We start from the raw sequence: 15,123 nt of genomic DNA, 5'->3' as shown, positions 1-15,123 counted from the left end.
TTACAGATCTGTTAGATCTCTTTCTCTTTATATTATCCAAAGCTATTTAATCGTCACACCCTATCACATCTAGGTAAAGACAGAACTGGATACCAAAGAACTTGTGGGTAGTGCTCACTGCCTCCTGTTCTACAGTCTTTCAACTGCCATAAGCCATCTATGTTTTCCTGCCTGTTATTCTGCCAAGGCACTTGTGTCAGAAATGTGTGCCCTTTACCGTTGGGGCTTTTTTTCAATATAACTCATTTACCTCACTAAGAAAATGTGAGATCCTAACGCCCTATTCAAACGCATGAAAGTCTGTAGGGACATGGAAAATTTAATCTTCCGACTTTTAAGGGACTCACTCTACAGTGAATAAAACCCTATCCGTGTCATTCAGCTGGCGTATACGACTGCCTCAGTCATGGATTTAATTGAAAAAAATCAAGCTGGAAGAAAACGGCACAGGGAGAGAGGATAGTGCTGGCACACATGTCTGCATTTGCAGGGTTCTGAGTTAATCTGTGGTATACTTGCCCCTCTGGGGGGGATAGCATTCAGTAAAAAAAAAAAAAAAAAAATCAATTAATTAAAGCACTGTATGGCAAAGGGTAGATAGTGTAATGGTTATGCAAACAGACTCACATGCCTGGGGCTTCAAAGTCCCAGCTTCTATCTCTCACACCACCATAGTGCTCTGGTAAAACAAAACTGTTTTGGCAAGGGAATAACAAACTTTTGTGAAATAAGTAGAATTTCAGTTGGGCCCAGAGAGTAAAGAGTATTAGCACAGAGAAGGCACTATGTGCGGGGCCAGGCAGTGACACACCTGGTAAAGTGCATATACAGTGCGAAGGCAGGGACCCGGTTCGAGTCCCCAGCTCTCCACCCACAGGGGAGTCACTTCACAAACACTGGAGCAGCTCTGTCTCTCTCCATCTCTGTTTTCCGCTCCCCTGTCTCTCTCCCTCTGTTTTCCGCTCCCCTGTCTCTCTCCCTCTCTGTTTTCCGCTCCCCTGTCTCTCTCCCTCTCTGTTTTCCACTCCCCCGTCTCTCTCCCTCTGTTTTCCGCTCCCCTGTCTCTCTCCCTCTCTGTTTTCCGCTCCCCTGTCTCTCTCCCTCTCTGTTTTCCGCTGCCCTGTCTCTCTCCCTCTCTGTTTTCCGCTCCCCTGTCTCTCTCCCTCTCTGTTTTCCACTCCCCCGTCTCTCTCCCTCTGTTTTCCGCTCCCCTGTCTCTCTCCCTCTGTTTTCCGCTCCCCTGTCTCTCTCCATCTCTGTTTTCCGCTCCCCTGTCTCTCTCCATCTCTGTTTTCCGCTCCCCTGTCTCTCTCCCTCTGTTTTCCGCTCCCCTGTCTCTCTCCATCTCTGTTTTCCGCTCCCCTGTCTCTCTCCCTCTGTTTTCCGCTCCCCTGTCTCTCTCCCTCTCTGTTTTCCGCTCCCCTGTCTCTCTCCATCTCTGTTTTCCGCTCCCCTGTCTCTCTCCCTCTGTTTTCCGCTCCCCTGTCTCTCTCCATCTCTGTTTTCCGCTCCCCTGTCTCTCTCCCTCTGTTTTCCGCTCCCCTGTCTCTCTCCATCTCTGTTTTCCGCTCCCCTGTCTCTCTCCCTCTGTTTTCCGCTCCCCTGTCTCTCTCCATCTCTGTTTTCCGCTCCCCTGTCTCTCTCCATCTCTGTTTTCCGCTCCCCTGTCTCTCTCCATCTCTGTTTTCCGCTCCCCTGTCTCTCTCCATCTCTGTTTTCCGCTCCCCTGTCTCTCTCCATCTCTGTTTTCCGCTCCCCTGTCTCTCTCCATCTCTGTTTTCCGCTCCCCTGTCTCTCTCCATCTCTGTTTTCCGCTCCCCTGTCTCTCTCCCTCTGTTTTCCGCTCCCCTGTCTCTCTCCATCTCTGTTTTCCGCTCCCCTGTCTCTCTCCCTCTGTTTTCCGCTCCCCTGTCTCTCTCCATCTCTGTTTTCCGCTCCCCTGTCTCTCTCCCTCTGCTTTCCGCTCCCCTGTCTCTCTCCCTCTCTGTTTTCCACTCCCCTGTCTCTCTCCCTCTGTTTTCCGCTCCCCTGTCTCTCTCCCTCTGCTTTCCGCTCCCCTGTCTCTCTCCCTCTCTGTTTTCCGCTCCCCTGTCAATTCCTCTCCAACCTATCCAATCAAATGGAAGAAATAAAAACTACCTCCATGAGCAGTGGATTTGTCGTGGCAGTAACAACCCTAGAGGTAAGAAAACAAAGGGTATATTCTAGGAGGTTCTAAGACGGAGAGTTTGAGCATGGCAGAATGTTAAACTTTAACTCGTTACTCTGCCATTTTTGACATTACAAACTTCAAGCAGCTACATAACCTCCAGACCTCAGTATTTAGTTGAAAACAGATTGGTTCATACATCTTGTTACTATGACAGCAAAACTAACTAGATGTGACTTGTGTATGTGATGTCCGTCGTCCACACTCTGCCTGTAGTAAGCCCTACACTTTTCCAAACCATAGTGCTTGCTGGGTGGACGAGACCACCGAGGCCTTGTTGTGGGTTCTAGAATAAGAAGCCCTATTAGTCCCTGCTGGGTTACAGTTTGAGTGACCTTTCAGACTAATCAAAGCATTTGCTCAAACTATAGCCCAGCAGGGCATTGTGCCTAGACAATATTGTTAGGCCCTAGTGACAAACAAGATGCCTGATGAGTACGGCCACTTACTGCAGGTGTCCCCTTTCTCTCCACCTCACTATCTCCATCTCCCTTCTCAGTTTCTCTCTATCCTATTGAATGAGAGGGGGAGAGAGAGAGAGAGAGAGAGAGAGAGAGAGAGAAAATGGCTGGTGGCAGCTGTATATTTATTCCGAACAGATTCCGAACCCAGGTGATGACTGCTTTTGTTTATTTATAAAATGGAAACACTGACAAAACCATAGGATAAAAGGGATACAATTCCCACCCCCAGAACTCCGTACCCCATCCCTCCCCTGATAGCTTTCCCAGTCTTTATCCCTCTGGGAGCATGGACCCAGGGTCATTGTGGATGCAGAAGGTGGGAGGTCTGGCTTCTGTCATTGCTTCCCTGCTGAACATGGGTGTTGACAGGTGGATCCATACTCCCAGCCTGTCTCTCTCTCTTTCCCTAGTGGGGCAGGGCTCTGGGGAAGCGGAGCCCAAGGACACCTTGGTGGGGTTGTCTGTCCAGGGAAGTCCGGTTGGCATCATGCTAGCATCTGAAACCTGGTGGCTGAAAAAGAGTTAAACTATAAAGCAGAACAAATTATTGATTAATCATGAACCTAAAGGCTGAATATTGCAGATGAAGATTTGGGGTTTTTGGAAATAGCTAGTAGGTCTATTTTAAGTATATTCCAAGGGGCCCACGACTTTATTAGTTTTTGCCTGAGCCTGACAGCTGACATGCAGGTGGACCCAAGTTATTGTCTGGGGAGATGATGTCATGGCTGGAAAAAGGGCTAGAAAGCTGGATCAGGGAAGAGAGTAGCTTCCAAATATGAGAAAAGTGTATAAATACTGTTGACTATAAACCCCATTGATGTGACCTGGGGCCCATGTTCAGCTCAGGATCCTGTGTAACCTCTACATCCCTGAAGGTCTGAACTCACGTTCTGTGGTCATGAGTAGGAACATTCCGAGTTGACAAATTTCAGGACCCATCTTCTTCAGGTGGTAGATTATGTTGTTCAACCCCCCTTTGGAAGATGGAACATTCTCTACTATTGTTGATGTACATTGAGGGCAAGGTCCTATGGGGTCCCCCAAAGGGGTCCATTGTGTTGTTCCTGATGGAGATGACCAGTGATAATGGGGAGAGGGATTTATTCAAAGTCTAGGCTCCTCGTGTCTGTGTGGGAATCCCAGGACTCTCCGACTAGGGCCCAAGATGATGGGGTGGCCTGATAGTGACTAAAGAGTCATCGTCAAAGTATGCCAGTCTCTTGCCCTTATTCAGATTTTGCAGTCCTTCTTTGACAAGGTTAGCTTTGGAGTGAGTGAAATGTAATAGGAGATAGATGAGGAGGGTATCTAGGTTTAAGTAGAAACTATTTCATTAGGTGCTTTAAGGTATCTTTTTAGGCCTTTCTACTTGCTTGCTTCATTTATTGACTCACTGCAAACTAAAAAAAGAAAGGAAAGGAAAGGAAGAAAGAGAAAATGATCATTGTTAAAAGACCTGGCAATGATTTAAGTTGATTGTTGAATTGGATATGCACTTTTTAAAGTAAGATTTTAAAGCTTTATTGCCATATTTTTACTTGCACAGTAATAGGTCAAGTATTATAGACATGTACAAAGAAAAATGCCTAATCTTCAGTGTGGATGACTGAATATATTCCTTTATAGTTTTCTTTGCATTCATAAAATTCTAAATGTCCACATTTATGTATACAGACTATTTTTATTTTGCAATAATTATTTGCATAGTTTTACAATGATTTTTTAAAATGGAATGTCAAGGAATGACTGGAGTTTCCCCTTATACAACACCTCCCAGACTCCTTACTCCTTCCTTCCTCCCTCTCTTTCTCTTCCTCTCTCTCCCTCTTTCTTCCTCTTTTTCTCTTTCTATTCCCCTTTCTCTCCTTCCTATCTATCTTCTTTCTTCCTTTCTTCTTAGAGGGAAAGAGGTAGGAGGAAGAGACCTCAGCACCAGTCCCGTTTCTCTGCCCAAACCCAGACAGTGCTTCAGCAGATGTCTGTATTTGCCCTCAGCACCAGTCCCGTTTCTCTGCCCAAACCCAGACAGTGCTTCAGCAGATGTCTGTATTTGCCCTCAGCACCAGTCCCGTTTCTCTGCCCAAACCCAGACAGTGCTTCAGCAGATGTCTGTATTTGCCCTCAGCACCAGTCCCGTTTCTCTGCCCAAACCCAGGCAGTGCTTCAGCAGATGTCTGTATTTGCCCTCAGCACCAGTCCCGTTTCTCTGCCCAAACCCAGGCAGTGCTTCAGCAGATGTCTGTATTTGCCCTCAGCACCAGTCCCGTTTCTCTGCCCAAACCCAGGCAGTGCTTCAGCAGATGTCTGTATTTGCCCTCAGCACCAGTCCCGTTTCTCTGCCCAAACCCAGGCAGTGCTTCAGCAGATGTCTGTATTTGCCCTCAGCACCAGTCCCGTTTCTCTGCCCAAACCCAGGCAGTGCTTCAGCAGATGTCTGTATTTGCCCTCAGCACCAGTCCCGTTTCTCTGCCCAAACCCAGGCAGTGCTTCAGCAGATGTCTGTATTTGCCCTCAGCACCAGTCCCGTTTCTCTGCCCAAACCCAGGCAGTGCTTCAGCAGATGTCTGTATTTGCCCTCAGCACCAGTCCCGTTTCTCTGCCCAAACCCAGACAGTGCTTCAGCAGATGTCTGTATTTGCCCTCAGCACCAGTCCCGTTTCTCTGCCCAAACCCAGACAGTGCTTCAGCAGATGTCTGTATTTGCCCTTACATGCCAGAGCTTCCACCGCTTCAGCGTAAGTCCCCTGAATCTGTACTATACTCATCATTACATCTTGGTACCTGGCCATGAACCCCAGGTCTCACATGTGATATTACCTATCTCTGAGCCACAAATCCAGCCTGTTTTCTAATGATCATGCCAATTGATGGTTTCCTTTTTAGAAATAAATACTTATTTGATACAGACAGAAATTGAGGGGAGGGGTGGTAGGGGAGAGAGCGATCTGTAGCGCTGTTTCACGGCCAGTGAAGCTTTGGGGACCGGGGCTTGAACCCAGGTCCCTGTGCATGCTAACGTGCACTGTATAGCTGAGCCCACCCCCTAGCTCTGTTCTGGTTTTTAGCCAGAGTACTTTTTCGCTCTAACATGTGGTGATGCCATGGATTGGCCCTGGGGACTTCAATATGACTTTTTAAACCTTTTTATTCATTCATTGATTTATATTTGCATAGCTGTTATGCCGTCTCCCTACCCCTAGCCTTATATCTTCTTCTGCACTTTTAGAGAGTCAGGGAGGGAGAGACACTAGAACACTGCTCACCAAGGTTATTCGTGGAATAACCTTGGCGCAGTGCAGTTGCTCATAGTGATGCCAGAAGTCAAACCTGAGGCCTCACTGTGGAACGGCTTGTACTTGTTCATTGGACCATGTTCCATGCCCAACAAGCATTTTGATTTTTATTGAAATATAACAGATACTTATAATTTTGCCACAGTTGATAATACTAGTACTCTCTTCATTTTTTAATATTTATTTATTTATTTTCCCTTTTGTTGCCCTTGTTGTTTTTCATTGTTGTTGTAGTTATTATTGTTGTTGTTATTGATGTCGTCATTGTTGGATAGGACAGAGAGAAATGGAGAGAGGAGGGGAAGACAGAGAGCGGGAGAGAAAGACAGACACCTGCAGACCTGCTTCACTGGCTGTGAAGCGACTCCCCTGCAGGTGGGGAGACAGGGGCTCGAACCGGGATCCTTATGCTGGTCCTTGCACTTTCCACCACATGCGCTTAACCCGATGCACTACCACCCGACTCCCCACTCTCTTCACTTTTAAGCTACCAATAATTTGCCACCTGCTCACAAAATTCCTGTTTACCTATTTGGTCTCATGATATGAGCCAGTTCAGAACAACCCTGCATCTTAATCAGAATTTGTGGAAGAAACAACACACCCTCACAGGACATCCACAGCAGTAACACTCCTTAGCATCCTTGCTAATAGGACTGTATCCTTCTTTCTTCTCTGAAAGATAACCAATGTAGGGACATCTAGGACCTCAGCTGATTTACTTTTGAAGACTTGAAATAAGTGTAATGATGGAATTAGGTTCATAGTCCATGTAGAAATCAGGTATAAAAATCAAGCAACTTCAAGAGCAGCAAAAATAAGTAAGAGGGAGTCAGGCGGTGGTGCAGCGGGTTAAGCGCACGTGGCACAAAGCAAAGGACGGACATAAGGATCCCGGTTCGAGCCCCCAGCTCCCCACCTGTAGGGGAGTCGCTTCACAAGCAGTGAAGCAGGTCTGCAGGTGCCTATCTTCCTCTCCCCTCTGTCTTCCTCTCTCCATTTCTGTCCTATCCAACAACGACAATAACAATAATAGCTACAACAATAAAACAACAAGGGCAACAAAAGGGAATAAATAAATTTTTTTTTTTAAATCTAAATAGGAAAAGCAAGGTTTTGGAGATTATCACTATGAACTTTGAGTAGAGAAACTTTTTCAGCAAAATTCAAAATGAATAATCCATAAAAGAAAAATATTATGAGCATTGACTTTAAATTTTATACCCCTTAGTCCATCAGATATTGTACATAAAATCTAAGGAATAACATTAAAATGACATTAACATTTTAATGAGAAAGGTACAGCCTGAGAGAGTCTCTTTGGAATATCACAGCCCCCGAATCTTATGTCAGAATCCAGAGCTCTCAGGGTTATAGAACTTACTAGTTGTAGAGCCGGGATTCAAACCCTGCTTCCATGTCTGGATGCCAGTGCTCTTTGACTTCCATGTTCTGATGTTGTCTTCAGTGACGACTTTCTCATCCGTGACTTGAAAGGCACATTCACCAACTCTCACCAAGTCTTCGTAGCTGCACTCTAGGTTCACTATAGTTGTGTGCTTCCCTGGTTTTGAACAGTAAAACTAAAATCTGGGTTGGGAGATTCCTGTTACTTTCTCTGTCTTGGTTTTGGGCCAACCTTGGTTATCATGCCTGTAAATGCTGAAGAAGCACAGTCTCTCAGTCTCACCTTCAGAACACCAGCAGCGCTGCTCCCAGCTCCTTCAGACCAGGCCTCCCTGCGCCACCCAAACCCCATCTTTTAACATAGTTTTCACTGAGCTTTGCTTGTTTGCTGTCTTTACCACCTGCTTTACTTCTGTTCTCGATATATATAGCTGACTTTTAGTGTCTGTAGTTGATTCTGGAACCTATGTCATGCTACTGTTCTATTGCATATCATCTTGCTCATGAATGTTCCTTGTCTCTTCTGGATCTTTCCAGATCTTATTTTTGTACTGCCTTACTATGTAATTTGAGTATTATGGTAAAGGAGATAGCATCTGATTTAGGTTTTCACTTTTTTTTTTTTTTTTTTTTTTACTGGAGTACTGTTCTCAGCTCTGGCATATAGCAGTGCAAGGGATTGGACCTGGGACTGGAAACTTTGCATAACCATTATGCTATCTACCCCTGCCCTAGGTTTTTACTTTGGAAGAAACATTTCTTTCATGTATTCTTTTATTTTACTTTATTTTTTTATTTCTTTATTGGGGGATTAATAGTTTGCAGTCAACAGTAAAGCACATTAGTTTGTACATGCATAACTTTTCCTATAACAGTACAACTCCTACTAGATCCTCCTCTGCCAACTTTCAGAACTTCTTTCAGGGCAGGCTGAGTGATAATTGATTTCTTCAACAGTTGCTCGTCTGAGAAGGTTTTGATGCCTCCATCTAGTCTGAATGACAGTCTAGCAGGATACAGTGCTCTTGATTGAAAGCCTTTCTCACTGAGCACTCGGTAGATATCTTGCCATTCTCTTCTGGCCTGTAGTGTTTGTGTGGAGAAGTCTGCTGCTTATCTTATCTTATGGGTTTTCCTCTGTAGGTGACTCTTTGTTTTTCTCTTGCAGCCTTCAGGATCTTGCTATTGTTTTCTGCCTCATTGATTCTATTCTCTCTCCCCTCTGTTGTTTTCTGTAGCTCAACTATTTTGTTACCCTGTTCTAATACTATATTAGCTTGTTCAGCTACTTGTGCTCTTAGCTCAGCTATTTCAGCTTTCAGCTCCTTATGATCACCTCAAGATAGTGTTTTCTTTCGGAGTCTCATTTGCTGTTTCCCCATTTATAATCTTACTTTCAAACGTTTTCTTCACTCCTCTGACTAATACCTCAGTTAGTGTTTGGATCTTGTCCTCATTCTTATGTTCTTCTACCTTTGAGGAGGGTATCGGTGGTTTTGTCCCGGTTCATTTCTCCCATGTTTCTTCTTGGTTTAACTATTGTATATAGTATGTTATGAGGTCCCTCTCTCAGTACTGTTCAACCTACTAATCACACTTGCCTGGATTGACTTGTGTCTAAGTAAGGTACTTAAAGACTTCACAGTTACAGAAATTAACAGTTGTTTCAGTGTTGTCTCAATCCTTGAGGAATAGCACGTTGGCTGTAAGCCTCTTTTCTTTATCTTCACTGTAGGCTATGGGAGCCTGTGGCCTTTTTAACTATAAGTAGATTTTTTAGCTTAATTACTCACTCCTAACCAAGAGATGAAACAGGGTGGGGGAGAGATAGCACGTGGTGTTGTGCAAAGAGACTCCCATATCCAAAGGGTCCAAAGCCCTGGGCTCAATTCAGCTTCTCTGACAGCACCCAGAACCAAGCAGGACAGCACTCCTTGGCCCTTTGAGTTTCTAAACAAATCCCGTTTGTACTCTGTGGGTTCTGGGGAAATTATTCAAAGGGTCTCTGAATTCCTTAGGAGAATAATGTGGAAAGGCTGCCACTACACAGCCCCACTTCCAGACCACTAGGAGAGTGCACCTTCTTCTGAGTTGCCAATCAGGTCTCTGCCCCTGATGTCAGCACAGGGCCTCCCTGTTGCTGCTCCAGCCTCCAGAGGCAATGGAGACTCACAGTTGCATTTCTGAGGCTTCAGGGACCCTCTGCTCTGTTTGATCCTTGATCCAAATTATCCACAATAGCAGTAAAGATTAAACCATTAATTAGAACAAGAGGTATAACCTATAGAGTTAAAGTAAATCTATATACGTGTCAGATTGTAGGACTAACATCTTCCACATTTGAAAACAACCTTAAGGCATGAGAATCAGTGAGGTAGAATGCATATCTGAGAGGGACTTGCATCATCTTCTATGTGAAAATCAAGTCATAAAAGTTCTAAAGCAAAAATGTATATTTCGTGTGAAATATTTACATGTGGTTCAGTCAGTAGTACTTGGCACAAGAAAAAATAGGGTTGTTTTTGTTTGTTTGTTTGTTTGTTTTGAGAAAAATCACTGATGTATTTAAGTGATCTTGCTGCTTTTGCATTTTTCATCTGGATACGTAGCTGAAAGTGCCAATGGCAGACAAGCCTGGCAACACGGTGAATTTCCGAAAGCTGCTGCTGAACCGATGTCAGAAGGAGTTTGAAAAAGATAAAGCAGATGATGACGTCTTTGAAAAGAAACAGAAAGAACTGGAAGCTGCCAGTGCTGTGAGTATTGTCACAGAAAGTCAGTGCTATTGTCAGGATGCCGGTAACATGCCTGCCACCTCAGGCCTTTACTTCTTGTGGGGATGCTGCATCTGAAGGAACACACCACTCACCCTAGTGGGGTTGCTGCATCTGAAGGAACACACCACTCACCCTAGTGGGGATGCTGCATCTGAAGGAACACACCACTCACCCTAGTGGGGATGCTGCATCTGAAGGAACACACCACTCACCCTAGTGGGGTTGCTGCATCTGAAGGAACACACCACTCACCCTAGTGGGGATGCTGCATCTGAAGGAACACACCACTCACCCTAGTGGGGTTGCTGCATCTGAAGGAACACACCACTCACCCTAGTGGGGTTGGTTGCTGCATCTGAAGGAACATACCACTCACCCTAGTGGGTATGCTGCATCTGAAGGAACACACCACTCACCCTAGTGGGGTTGCTGCATCTGAAGGAACACACCACTCACCCTAGTGGGGTTGCTGCATCTGAAGGAACACACCACTCACCCTAGTGGGGATGCTGCATCTGAAGGAACACACCACTCACCCTAGTGGGGATGCTGCATCTGAAGGAACACACCACTCACCCTAGTGGGGTTGCTGCATCTGAAGGAACACACCACTCACCCTAGTGGGGTTGCTGCATCTGAAGGAACACACCACTCACCCTAGTGGGGTTGCTGCATCTGAAGGAACACACCACTCACCCTAGTGGGGATGCTGCATCTGAAGGAACACACCACTCACCCTAGTGGGGATGCTGCATCTGAAGGAACACACCACTCACCCTAGTGCTTCTGCATGAAGAACTCACAGACATTCACAGTTAGGCTTCAGAGAGGTCACTGAGTTCCAGAAACTGGAAACGGATGCAGATTCTGGATGTGATTCAGTTTTCAGAACAGGGTCTATAGTTGCTCTCAGAGCATTTCAAAGGTAATGTCCTGATAACAAACCATCTAGCAGTAGCGAGTCAGGAGGTAGCGCAGCAGGTTAAGCACAGGTGGCGCAAAGCACAAGGACCAGCTTGAGCTTCCTGGTTTGAGCCCCCAGCTCCCCATGTGCAGGAGAGTCGTTTTACAAATGGTGAAGCAGGTCTGCAGGTGTCCTTCTCTCCCCCTCTCTGTCTTCCCCATCTCTCTCCATTTCTCTCTGTCCTTTCCAACAACAACAATAATAACTACAACATAAAACAACAAGGGCAACAAAAGGGAATAAATAAATATATAAAAATATATATAGCAATCTGAGGGTGTTTGTGACCCCCAGTCTAGGTAGGAACCATGAATCTGAGTGGTTTTTTTTCTTTTTTTATTATCTTTTTTATTGTTGTAGTTATTATTATTGTTGTTATTGATGTCATTGTTGCCGGATAGGACAGAGAGAAATGGAGAGAGGAGGGGAAGACAGGGGGGGGAGAAAGACAGACACCTGCAGACCTGCTTCACCGCCTGTGAAGCGACTCCCCTGCAGGTGGGGAGCCGGGGGCTCGAACCGGGATCCTTACACTGGTCCTTGGGCTTCGCGCCATGTGTGCTTCACCCATTGCGCTACCACCCGACTCCCCTGAGTGTGTTTTTAAGACTGTGTCTCACACAGCATTCGCCACTAAGATGCTGCTCTTGCTTGCGCAACAGCCTGAAGAGAAGGCGAGGCTGCATGAGGAGCTAGAAGAAGCCAAAGACAAGGCCCGGCGGAGATCTATTGGGAACATCAAGTTCATCGGAGAGCTTTTTAAACTCAAGATGCTGACAGAAGCCATCATGCACGACTGTGTGGTGAAGCTGCTGAAGAACCACGACGAGGAGTCTCTGGAGTGCTTGTGCCGCCTCCTCACCACCATCGGCAAGGACCTGGACTTTGAGAAAGCAAAGGTAGGTCCCCTTCAGGCTCGGACACAGCGCGTGTCCTGAGCTGGTGGCATGTGGGACTCCTTGCCTGAGACTCCAGGCTCAGTCCCCAGCACCTCCAAGAGCCAGGGCGGGACTGAGCAGCACTGTTGGGGAAAATATAAAACTTACACGGTTTGCCCCTCTGACCCAGGCTGCTTACTTTCCCTTTGCTTTGCTGATGGGCAGTATTTGGCCATTATGTTCCGTGCCATAGCTTTCCTAGTCAGAAGTGAAAGCGGTATCAGATGCTGTGACAGCTGCTTCGTGAATTGTGCAGTAGTTCCTGAGCTATTTGTCCCTTGTCTTTTGTCTGCAGTCACTTCACAGGCCATTGCCATAGACTAATTTATGGGTCAAAGTGGATACTAGCCGGCCTGAGTATAAAAAGAACTGAATTGCTTGCTCAAGTTTATGCCTTAATGGCACAGCTGTCTGCGTATCATAAATCCCAATATATAAGTTGGTGCTCTCCAAATAAGGGCTGGGTGAAGAAAGCTTCAAAGAAATCATATCAGAAATGTTTTATAATATCTGAATTTAGGATTATACTTGGCTTGACAGAAAACCTTGGGGATCTTTTATCTTTACTTATGTAAATGGAATTCAGTGCTAAGAAGTTTGATGTCAGTCTGATAGCTCAGAGATTAAAGGAAACTCAGTTCCTCCAACTTCACTTTGTCTTTCCTGAGATATAGACAGCCCTGTTTCACATCACTGTCAGCACAGAAGATGGCAAAAGAAATGGCCATGGAGCAGCAATGGAACACTTACATGTGTATTCTTTTTATTACGTTGTATTTTATTTTATTGGTTGATGAGAGAGAAATTGAGAAGGACAAGGAAGACAGAGAAAGAGAGAACTGTAGCTCTGCTTCATCACTTGTGACGCTCTCCCCCCACTCCTCGCAGGTGGCGACTAGGGATTGGACCTGGGTCCTTACACATTCCAGCTTGCACACCCAACCACCTGGCCCCTTACATGTATGTTCTGTTACTCTATACGTAGTCATATACTGCCAGCTACCGAGAATAGATAGGCTTTGAGAGTCATTTGCTCAATTACCTTTTCTACCGTGGATATAGAAGACAGGACATTAAAGCACATGAAATGAACCAAAATCAAAAAGAAAAAAAAGGAAGAAAGAGAGGTTGGGTGGTGGGGCACCAGGTTGAGCACACATGTTACAGTGCTCATGGACCTGGGTTCAAGCCCCTGGTCCCCACTTGTGGTGCGGGCCAGGGGGAAGCTTTGCGAGTGGTAAAACAGTGTTGCAGGTCTCTCTCTCTTTCTCTCCTTATCACCCCTTTCTCTCTCAATTTCTGGCTGTCTATAAAATAAATAAAGATAATTAAAAAAAGCTTTAAAAAAGAAAAGAGAGAGAGAAAAGATAAAGTAGCCAAACTGTCTCCCAGAATTTGTGACAACTATGGTGACTGGGGTGGGGCAGAGGGGGCAACACACAGAATTTGGGTTGAGAGTTCTGGTCCATATGGAAAAACAGACAGGCTGGGGGTGCGGACTGACCTGTCAATGCCCATGCTCAGGCTGGGGGTGCGGACTGACCTGTCAACGCCCATGCTCAGTGGAGAAGCAGCTCCAGAAGCCAGAACTTCCACCTTCTGCTCCCCAAAAAAACCTTGATCCAGACTCCCAGCAGGGGAGAAGTGATAGGGTGAAGGTAAGAGGACTCAGCACTCAGCTCCGTCAGCACCCAGAGAGAAAGAAGGGAAAGGAGAGGGACATGTGGAGGGAGTCATGATGTCATGAGCAGCTTGGAGGAGAAGAGAGGACGGAGTCAGAAAAGAAGGGGCAGCTATGTATAACTGCGGACGGACAGTCGTAGAGAAGATGGGGGCCCGTGTCTACAACCTTAGTGGAACTGTGGTGGATTGCAGTGGGGAGACTGAAGATTCAGAACTCTGATGGTGGGAACAGTGTGGATCCAAACCCCTGTCGACATGTACTTCTGTAATGTAAAAATTAATTAAATTAAAAAAGAACTTGGGTTGTGTGGAACTATACCCTATAATCTGACCATCTTGCAAACCATTATTAAACCACTAGTGACATAATGCTAAAAAAGACGCAGGAAGCCTCTGCCCTGGTGGGCCTATGAGACAGCTCAGCCAGCTCTGCACCCTGGTACCACAGGGGGGTGCAGAGTCCAGAGAAAGTTTTAGTGTTATATTGTCTGAATCTCTTTCTAGAGTGAAAACAAATGGCCTAGACAATTAAGTTATACATAAATGAGACCCTGGTTCTACCCTCACCTCTCCCAGAATTTATCTACTTGGTAAAATCACATTGGCATGTCTCTGACGGGATATTGATTTTTTTTTTTTTCTTGTCTCTTGAAGCCACGTATGGACCAATACTTCAATCAGATGGAGAAAATTGTAAAAGAAAGGAAAACCTCATCTAGAATTCGATTCATGCTTCAGGATGTCATAGACCTAAGACTGGTAAGTAGAAGAAGATAATATAACTGTCACTTTAAAAAAAAAAAAAAAACTGGACTGCAGGGCCAGGTGGTGACAGACCTGGTAGAGCACAGCCATCAGCCACCATGGGTAAGGACCTGGGTTCCAGTAGAAGCAGTGGAGTAGTGCTGCAAGTGTTTCTTTTTCTCTCTCTCTCCCCGTCTCTGTTTCTCATTCTCCGTCAAAGTGAAAAAGGGGGAAATGGCCACCTGGAGGGGTGTGGTTTTCCTGCAGGCTCTAAGCCCCAGTGATCGCCCAGATGGCCCAAGTGGGAAAAAGTGGATCAGACAGTGTGTCTTAATATTTGTGTTGTTGCAAACTCAGTACTTTTGCTGTAAGGTTGTCAGAACTTGGATTAGTAAGCCTCCACCAGAGCTGTGTTATTTATTTATTTCCTTTTGTTGCCCTGGTTGTTTTATTGTTGTAGTCACTGTTGGGTAGGGCAGAGAGAAATTGAGAGAGGAGGGGAAGACAGAGGGGGAGACCAAGGCAGACACCTGCAGACCTGCTTCACTGCCTGTGAAGTGACCCACCCCCCCACACACCCCCCACAGATGGGGTGCCGGGGACTCCAACCGGGAGCCTTCCTCTGGTCCTTGCACTTTGTG

General features: G+C 45.9%; 1 protein-coding gene across 29 annotated transcripts in view; it reads left to right on the top strand.

Moving 5' to 3' along the window:
• The window catches only part of EIF4G3 (eukaryotic translation initiation factor 4 gamma 3), a 261,317-nt gene that overhangs the window by 189,267 nt on the left and 56,927 nt on the right, over positions 1-15,123 (top strand). For 28 of the 29 annotated variants that reach the window (XR_009552322.1, XR_009552324.1, XR_009552325.1 and 25 more), the window contains 3 exons: positions 9,986-10,132; positions 11,780-12,016; positions 14,393-14,497. Coding sequence is in view for 25 of the 29 variants with exons in the window: in XM_060200852.1 (XP_060056835.1) it covers positions 9,986-10,132; positions 11,780-12,016; positions 14,393-14,497 (489 nt within the window). In the remaining 4 variants the exon portion in view is untranslated. Of the gene's footprint in view, positions 1-9,985; positions 10,133-11,779; positions 12,017-12,943; positions 13,016-13,618; positions 13,727-14,392; positions 14,498-15,123 lie in introns of those variants that run through there. The other variant, XM_060200853.1, reaches the window with a different exon arrangement.

Source organism: Erinaceus europaeus, chromosome 11 (genome assembly GCF_950295315.1).
Source record: "Erinaceus europaeus chromosome 11, mEriEur2.1, whole genome shotgun sequence".
Classification (NCBI taxonomy): Eukaryota; Metazoa; Chordata; class Mammalia; order Eulipotyphla; family Erinaceidae; genus Erinaceus; species Erinaceus europaeus.
Note: the sequence above shows the minus strand (reverse complement) of the source record. Positions and strands in the feature narration are given on the sequence as shown.